Source organism: Anolis carolinensis, unplaced genomic scaffold (assembly GCF_035594765.1).
Source record: "Anolis carolinensis isolate JA03-04 unplaced genomic scaffold, rAnoCar3.1.pri scaffold_14, whole genome shotgun sequence".
In the NCBI taxonomy this organism is placed as follows: Eukaryota; Metazoa; Chordata; class Lepidosauria; order Squamata; family Dactyloidae; genus Anolis; species Anolis carolinensis.
The window spans coordinates 16,177,528-16,186,971 of record NW_026943825.1 but is presented as its reverse complement, the minus strand read 5'-3'; the positions used below and the strand labels follow the sequence as shown (position 1 = coordinate 16,186,971).

At 40.7% G+C, this 9,444-nt stretch overlaps 1 protein-coding gene across 4 annotated transcripts in view; it reads right to left on the bottom strand.

Moving 5' to 3' along the window:
- Positions 1 to 5,951: 5,951 nt before the first annotated feature.
- Positions 5,952 to 9,444, bottom strand: part of LOC134294309 (protein S100-A13-like) — a 9,348-nt gene continuing 5,855 nt past the window's right edge. For all 4 annotated transcript variants that reach the window (XM_062965017.1, XM_062965016.1, XM_062965019.1 and 1 more), the window contains exons 2-3: positions 7,914 to 8,124; positions 5,952 to 6,154 (exon numbers count right to left, since the gene is read on the bottom strand). In XM_062965017.1, coding sequence (XP_062821087.1) covers positions 6,017 to 6,154; positions 7,914 to 8,066 — 291 coding nt within the window. In that variant the 5' untranslated portion in view covers positions 8,067 to 8,124 and the 3' untranslated portion in view covers positions 5,952 to 6,016. The remainder of the gene's footprint in view (positions 6,155 to 7,913; positions 8,125 to 9,444) is intronic.

Sequence of the window (9,444 nt, the reverse complement as noted above, 5' to 3'; positions counted from 1 at the left end):
GACACCCTCCAGAGGTGCCGCCGGGACGTCATGCGTGTGGCGCAAGGTGTCGCGGTGGCGGGACTTGGCACGCGGCCAACACGGAATGCTCCGAAACGCTCCACGTCACGGCGGGAGTGGCGGGATTCCGCGCCGAGGAATGCGTGCAGGATGATGGGAACCCAAGTCCAGTGTATTGTCAGGGTCCCAATGGGGTCTTTGGGAACATGGAGAAACATCAGTCCCTTTGGTAACAACAACAACAACAACAACAACAACAACAATTGGCTTTTCGTCACAGATGAGTGGCAGGATTCCATGCTGTGGAATTGATGCAGGATGATGGGAACCCAAGTCCAGTCCCAATGGGACCTTAGGAATTGCAGAGAAGCATCAGTCTGGTCCCTTCGATAACAACAACAACAACAACAACAACAACAATTGGCTTTTCGTCACAGATGAGTGGCGGGATTCCATGCTGTGGAATTGATGCAGGATGATGGGAACCCAAGTCCAGTCCCAATGGGACCTTAGGAATTGCAGAGAAGCATCAGTCTGGTCCCTTTGATATCAACAACAACAACAACAACAACAACAACAACAATTGGCTTTTCGTCACAGATGAGTGGCGGGATTCTGCACTGCGGAATTGATGCAGGATGATGGGAACCCAAGTCCAGTCCCAATGGGACCTTAGGAATTGCAGAGAAGCATCAGTCTGGTCCCTTTGATATCAACAACAACAACAACAACAACAACAACAACAACAACAACAACAACAATTGGCTTTTCGTCACAGATGAGTGGCGGGATTCTGCACTGCGGAATTGATGCAGGATGATGGGAACCCAAGTCCAGTCCCAATGGGACCTTAGGAATTGCAGAGAAGCATCAGTCTGCTCTCTTTGCTAACAACAACAACAACAACAACAACAACAACAACAACAACAACAATTGGCTTTTCGTCACGGATGAGTGGCGGGATTCCATGCTGTGGAATTGATGCAGGATGATGGGAACCCAAGTCCAGTCCCAATGGGACCTTAGGAATTGCAGAGAAGCATCAGTCTGGTCCCTTTGATATCAACAACAACAACAACAACAACAACAACAACAACAACAACAACAACAATTGGCTTTTCGTCACAGATGAGTGGCGGGATTCTGCACTGCGGAATTGATGCAGGATGATGGGAACCCAAGTCCAGTCCCAATGGGACCTTAGGAATTGCAGAGAAGCATCAGTCTGCTTCCTTCAATAACAACAACAACAACAATAACAACAACAACAACAACAGGCTTTTCATCACAGAGGAGTGATGGGATTCCATGCTGTGGAATTGATGCAGGATGATGGGAACCCAAGTCCAGTCCCAATGGGACCTTAGGAATTGCAGAGAAGCATCAGTCTGGTCCCTTTGATAACAACAACAACAACAACAGGCTTTTCATCACAGAGGAGTGATGGGATTCCATGCTGTGGAATTGATGCAGGATGATGGGAACCCAAGTCCAGTGTATCATGAGAGTCCCAATGGGACCTTAGGAATTGCAGAGAAGCATCAGTCTGGTCCCTTCGATAACAACAATAACAACAACAACAACAACAACAACAACAGGCTTTTCGTCACAGAGGAGTGATGGGATTCCACACTGTGGAATGCATGCAGGATGATGGGAACCCAAGTCGAGTGTATTGTCAGGGTCTCTATAGGTGTCTTAGGAATTGCATAGAAACATCAGTCTGGAACCTTCGATAACAACAACAACAACAACAACAACAACAACAAATAGGCCCAGCTTTTTGTCATGGGATTTCGTTCTGCAGAATGCATGCAGGATGATGGGAATCCAAGTCCAGTTTATTGTGAGAGCCCGAATGGGGTCTTCGGAATCACAGATAAATAATACAATTTCATATTGTTGTTGTTGCTGTATTATTCTATTGTTATACATTACTATCATTCCAATTGTATATTATTATTGGTTTATTACTGTATTATTATTTTTTCATGTCAGGAGCAACCGGAGTTGCTTGTATTATATTAATTATATTATTATTATTATATTGATAATATTAATATAATATTATTACAATTCTCTTATTATTAAGTCATATAATTATCTTATTATTACAGTAGAGTCTCACTTATCCAACATAAACGGGCCGGCAGAACGTTGAATAAGCAAATATGTTGGATAATAAGGAGGCATTAAGGAAAAGCCTATTAAACATCAAATTAGGTTATGATTTTACAAATTAAGCACCAAAACATCATGTTATGCAACAAATTTGACAGGAAAAGTAGTTCAATACGCAGTAATGCTATATAGTAATTACTGTATTTATGAATTTAGCACCAAAATATCACGATGTATTGAAAACATTGACTACAAAAATGTGTTGGATAATCCAGAACGTTGGATAAGCGAGTGTTGGATAAGTGAGACTCTACTGTATATAGTATTATTATTATATTGCAGTTTAATCAGCTTTCCCCATGGTTGTGTAAGAGAACCAATTAGAAAATGAAATGTTATATTATTATTAGTATATATTACTGTCATTAAAATTGTATATTATTATTCTATTATTAGAATATTATTGCAATTATCTTAGTACTATATATTATTATTATTACCAAGGTGAATGCATACACATCTAAATATAAAATAAAATGTCTTCATCGTTTAATGACAGCTTCGGGAACATGGTCACGCCGCATTCCTGGGCGCATTCCTGTCGGAATCGGTATGCGCTGCTTGCCGTGGATGCTGGGATGCGTCATTTCCGGCTGCGTGGAAACCAAAGCCAAACTCTCACCTGGAGCCCAGCTTTACCTGTCCGACCGGTCCTTTGCAGGAATGGGATCCCCGGGAGTTGTAGTTTGGCCAGGGACACTTCTCTCAAATGAGCTTGCTTGAATAGCATTGAGTAGCTTTGCAACTTCCAAGTCCATCAGTGAGGGTGTCTGCACAGAAGTGGCCTGGCTCTTGTTGCCTGGAGGCACCCTCTGTGTAAGCATGTGTGAATGTTGCCATTAGCAACCTTGAGTAGCACTGAGCAGCCATGAAGTTTGCAAAGTCAATCAGTGAAGGCATCTGCACAGAGGTGGCCTGGCTCTTGTTGCCTGGAGGCACCCTCTGTGGAATGATGCGTGAACGTTGCCATTAGCAACCTTGAGTAGCACTGAGCAGCCATGAAGTTTGCAAAGTCAATCAGCGAAGGCATCTGCACAGAGGTGGCCTGGCTCTTGTTGCCTGGAGGCACCCTCTGTGTAAGGATGCGTGAATGTTGCCATTAGCAACCTTGAGTAGCACTGAGCAGCCATGAAGTTTGCAAAGTCAATCAGTGAAGGCATCTGCACAGAGGTGGCCTGGCTCTTGTTGCCTGGAGGCACCCTCTGTGGAATGATGCGTGAATGTTGCCATTAGCAACCTTGAGTAGCACTGAGCAGCCATGAAGTTTGCAAAGTCAATCAGCGAAGGCATCTGCACAGGGGTGGCCTGGCTCTTGTTGCCTGGCGGCACCCTCTGTGTAAGGATGCGCGAATGTTGCTATTAGCAACCTCGAGTAGCACTGAGCAGCCACGAAGTTTGCAAAGTCAATCAGCGAAGGCTGACACGTGACTGTTACCATTAGCAACCTTGAGTAGCACTGAGTAGCCATGAAGTTTGCAAAGTCCATCAGTGAGAGTATTTGCACAGAGGTGGCCTGGATGTTGCTGCCTGGAGGCACCCTCTGTGGAATGACATCCAAGGCGGGAGAAAGAACCCTTGTCTGTCTGAAGCAAGTATGGATCTTGCAATTGGTCAGCTTGATTAGCCTTGCAGCTGCAAAGTCAATCAGGGGTAGCCTGGCTGTTGTTGCCTGGAGGCACCCTCTGTGGAATAATGTCCAGGGTGGGAGGAAGAACCCTTGTCTGTTTGAAGCAAGTATGGATGTTGCAATTGGTCAGCTTGATTAGCCTTGCAGCTGCAAAGTCAATCAGTAAGACTATTTGCACAGAAGTAGCCTGGCTGTTGTTGCCTGGAGGCACCCTTGTCTGTCTGAAGCAAGTGTGGATGTTGCAGTTTGGCAAGCATGAGTCGCATTGAGTAGCCACGAAGCTGCAAAGCCTTTTTTGCTGCCCGAGGCCGGTTTCCCAAATCCGAACGGCATGAAACACCACTGATTTTACAACCCGAGGCCAACAATCTCTCTCTCTCCACTTTACTCTCCTTTCATTACATTTTGCATTTGAACCTACGGCCAGCTGATCCTAATGAAAGACCGATTTACTAGCAAGTCAATGAGTCACCTTGTGGAATGTTACTCACCTGCCTCTCACTGTCCGCACTGGAGCTTCCTAACCCACATTGGGACCCGTTTTTGGAATATATATTTATATTAAATTAACTATTACATTTATTCAAAATGTGAAATATTGTATGAAATATTTTGTATTGAATATTATACAAAAATAAATATATTAAACATAGCCAAACATTAAATTAAATATTCTCCTATTTTAGTTTAAATCCCAAACAAAATATTATATTTACTGGTCTGTTATATTATATTATATTATATATTTTATATTATATTATATATTTTTATATTATATATTTTTATATTTTATATATATTTATATTATATTATATTAACATAAAGGTAAAGTACCTTATAATATATTATAAGGTAACGGTAAAATATATTTTAGCTTTTATTTTATATTATATTATTATATGATATTTTATTATATATTTTATATTATATATATTATATTATATTATATTATATTATATTATATTATATTATATTATATTATAACATAACATAAAGGTAAAGTACCTTATAATATATTATATTATATTATATTATATTATATTATATCATAACGTAAAGGTAAAGTCCCTTATAATATATTATAAGGTAAAGGTAAAATAGTTTTACCTAGTCTAATATATTATATTTTAGCTTTTATTTTATTTTATATTATTATATTATATTATATATTTTATATTATATTATATTATATTATATTATATTATATTATATTATATTATATTATAACGTAAAGGTAAAGTACCTTATAATATATTATACGGTAAAGGTAAAATACTTTTACCTAGTCTAATATATTATATTATATTTTAGCTTTCATATTATATTATATTATATTATATTATATTATTATATTTTATATTATATTATATTATATTATATTATATTATATTATATTATATTATATTATATTATAACGTAAAGGTAAAGTACCTTATAATATAAGGTAAAGGTAAAATACTTTTACCTAGTCTAATATATTATACTAGCTGTGCCCGGCCACGCGTTGCTGTGGCAAAGTGGTGGTGGTATTGGTTAAAAATTGTTGTGTAATTTTTATTTGACGTTATTTGCATTTTTATTAATTTTATTGTGAGTTATATTTTTATTTATTATATTTTATTATTTTCTTGTATTATTTTTAGTTATTTTCTGTTATTATAGTATTTTATTGTATTAATATTTTAGTGTTTTTTATTTTTTTTTATTGGGTTGCTAGGAGACCAAGTTGGAGGAGCTTAGCCTTCTAACTGGCAGCAATTGGATAAAAGCAATGATTTCTCTCTCTCTAATTAGGACTTTATTTTTCTTTTCTTTTTGTTGTATCAACCTTGAGGCGTGGCTGACGGGTTGTGTTGTCAAATTTCGAGGTTGGGGGGCCTGTAGTTTTGTGGTTTTGTGCGTCGCCGCGATGCCATCACTCTTTTATATATATAGATTTTAGCTTAAATATCAAACATTAACTTACGGAGCATAATTCTACTTCCTACGAAACACCGAATTAGATATGATATTTTATCTTAAATCTCAAGTGTGAGTGTTCATATATTATATTATACTTCCTATGAAAATACTGAAGCAAATATGATGATTACACCTTATCTTAAATATTCAATTAAACTCAAAGGACAGGCAAAGCCAAGGCTCTGAGCAAAGGGTGACTTTTATTGCAAAACTGGAAGCTGCAAGTGCCTGGGTTCTGGGCTGCGGTCATTTCTTCTTGCCCACTTTCTCCTTCTTGATCTCTTTGGCCAGCTCCCCAATCAGACGCCAATATTCCCCGAACTTCAGCTCCTGGTCGTTGTTCACGTCCAGAGTGCTCATCTTCTCGTCCAAGTCTCCCACGTCCTGCGGAAAGAAAGAACGGAACAGAAAGGAAAAGGAGGACAAGTCAGGGAAACGGGTGCCAGGAGCCTCCTTGGATGGATGGGATCCTTTCTTTCCCTTTTTTTTCTCCTTCCTTCCTTCCTTCCACGCAAACATGTCGTCTTTCTTTCTTTCATTCCTTCCTTTCTTTCTCCCTTCCTTCTCCATTCTTTTTCTTCCTTCCTTCTTTCCTTCCCCATTCTTTCATTCCTTTCATTCTTCCGTCTCTCTTCCTTTCTCTTCCTTCCTTCCTTTTTTCTTTCCTTTCTATTTCTCTTTCTTTTATTTTTCCATCCTTCTCCCTTCCTTCCTTCCTTTCTTTTTTCTCTTCCTTTCGTTCTTCCTTTTTTCTCCTTTCCTTTCCCTTTTTCTTTCCTTTCTTTTGTTCTTTCCGTCATTCTTCCTTCCGTCTCCCTTCTTTCCTTCCCTCCCTTCTCCCTTCCTTTCTCTTTTTCTTTTGTCACTTCCTTTCTTTTTCCATCTCTTTCTTTCCTTTCTTTTTCTCTTTCTTTCATTCTTCCTTACGTTTCCCTTCATTCCTTTCCTTCCTTCTTCCTCCCTCCCTTTCTTTTCTTTTCTTTTCTTTTCTTCCTTCCTTTCCTTCCTTCCTTCCTTCCTTCCTTCCTTATTTCCTTCCTTCCTTCCTTCCTTCCTTCCTTCCTTCCTTCCTTCCTTCCTTCCTTCCTTCCTTCCTTCCTTCCTTCCTTCCTTCCTTCCTTCCTTCCGTCCTTTCTCTTTCTTTCTTTCTTTCTTTCTTTCTTTCTTTCTTTCTTTCTTTCTTTCTTTCTTTCTTTCTTTCTTTCTTTCTCCCTTCCTTCCCCATTCTTTCCTTCCTTTCCCTTCTTCTCTTCCCTTCCTTCCTTCCTTCTTTCCTTTCTATTTCTCTTTCTTTTATTTTTCCTTCCTTCTCCCTTCCTTCCTTTCTTTTTTCTCTTCCTTTCAATCTTCCTTCTTTCTCCTTTCCTTTCTTTTTCTCTTTCCTTCATTCTTCCTTCCTTCTCCCTCCCTTCCTTTCTTTTTTCTTTTAATTTCCTTTCCTTTCCTTCCTTCCTTCCTTTTTTCTTTCCTTCCTTCTTCTCTTTCTTTCATTCTTCCTTCCTTCTCCGTTCCTTCCTTTCTTTTTTCTATTCCTTCCTTCCTTCCTTCCTTCCTTCCTTCTTCTCTTTCTTTCGTTCTTCCTTACGTTTCCCTTCGTTCCTTTCTTTTTTCTCTTCCTTTCATTCCTTCCTTTCCTTCCTTCCTTTTTTCTTTCCTTTTTCTCTTTCTTTCATTCTTCCTTTTGTTTCCCTTCGTTCCTTTCATTCCTCCCTTTCCTTGCTTCCTTCCTTTTTTCTTTCTTTTTCTCGTTCTTTCATTCTTCCTTCCACCTCCCTTCCTTTTCCTTTCTTTCTCACTTTCTTTCTTTTTTTCCTTCTCCCTTCCTTTCTCTTTTTCTTTTGTCACTTCCTTTCTTTTCCCCTCTTTTTCTTTCCTTTCTTTTTTCTCTTCCTTTCATTCCTTCCTTTCCTTGCTTCCTTCCTTTTTTTCTTTCCTTTCTTTCATTCCTTCCTTTCCTTTTATTCTTTCTCCAGTTTCCCTTCCTTTTCCTTTCTCACTTCCTTTCTTTTTTCCTTTCTTTCATTCTTCCTTCCGTCTCCCTTCTTACCCTTATGTACACAAGATACCGTTCTTTCCCCGGTGGCATCCCAAGAGGGCCACTTCACCCAGGGTGAGGGCCACTCCACCCTGCCCTTTGGCTGACCTTCATGAGGTTGGGCAGCTGTGACTGGACCAGCTCCTTGAACTCCCCGGCGGTCAGCGTCCCCTTCTTCCCTTCTCGGGCCGCGTACGAGAAGAAGATGTACACGATCTTCTCAATGGCCGCTTCCAGCTCGGTCAGCTCCCCACTCGCCATCAGGACGGACAGATGGACGGAAGGACGGATGGACAGAAGGAAGGAGAGTGACCAGCTTCTGCAGCAAAGGCATCGGAGGAACAAACAGAGATGGTTTGTGGTTCCCCAAGACAAGGTCCCACCATTGTGGTTCCTCAAGACAAGGTCCTACCATCATGGTTCCTCAACACAAGGTCTCACCATTGTGGTTCCTCAAGACAAGGTCCCACCATTGTGGTTCCTCAAGACAAGGTCCTACCATCATGGCCCTCAAGACAAGGTCCTACCATTGTGGTTCCTCAAGACAAGGTCCCACCATCGTGGTTCCTCAAGACAACATCCCACCATCATGGTTCCTCAAGACAAGGTCTCACCATTGTGGTTCCTCAAGACAAGGTCTCACCATTGTGGTTCCTCAAGACAAGGTCTCACCATTGTGGTTCCTCAAGACAAGGTCCTACCATTGTGGTTCCTCAAGACAATGTCCCACCATCGTGGTTCCTCAAGACAACATCCCACCATCATGGTTCCTCAAGACAAGGACCCACCATTGTGGTTCCTCAAGACAAAGTCCCACCATCGTGGTTCCTCAAGACAACGTCCCACCATCATGGTTCCTCAAGATAAGGTCCCACCATTGTGGTTCCTCAAGACAAGGTCCCAACATCGTGGTTCCTCAAGACAACATCCCACCATCATGGTTCCTCAAGATAAGGTCCCACCATTGTGGTTCCTCAAGACAAGGTCCCACCATTGTGGTTCCTCAAGACAACATCCCACCATCATGGTTCCTCAAGACAAGGTCTCACCATTGTGGTTCCTCAAGACAAGGTCTCACCATTGTGGTTCCTCAAGACAAGGTCTCACCATTGTGGATCCTCAAGACAAAGTCCCACCATCGTGGTTCCTCAAGACAACGTCCTACCATCATGGCCCTCAAGACAACGTCCTACCATCATGGCCCTCAAGACAACGTCCCACCATCGTGGTTCCTCAAGACAAAGTCCCATCCTTAGGGCAGGAAGCTAGTCCCTTAACACAAGGTCCCACCTTCAAAATAATGCCCATCATGGTAGAAGGCCGGTCTCAAAATAAGGTTCCATCATCATAATAGGAAGCTGGTCCCTTAAGACAAGACCTCACCTTCAAAATAAGGTCCATCCATCAGGATAGAAATCAAGGTCCCACCATCATGATAGGAAGCTGGTCCTTCACAATAAAGTTCTACCATCATGATAAGAAGCTGGTCCTTCAAAATGAGGTCCATCCATCATGATAGAAATCAAGGTCCCACCATCATGATAGGAAACTTGTCCTTCAAAATAAAGTTCTACCATCATGATAGGAAGCTGGTCTCCCAAGTGAAGAGGTCTGTATCTATCATCTCAAGAAGATGGAG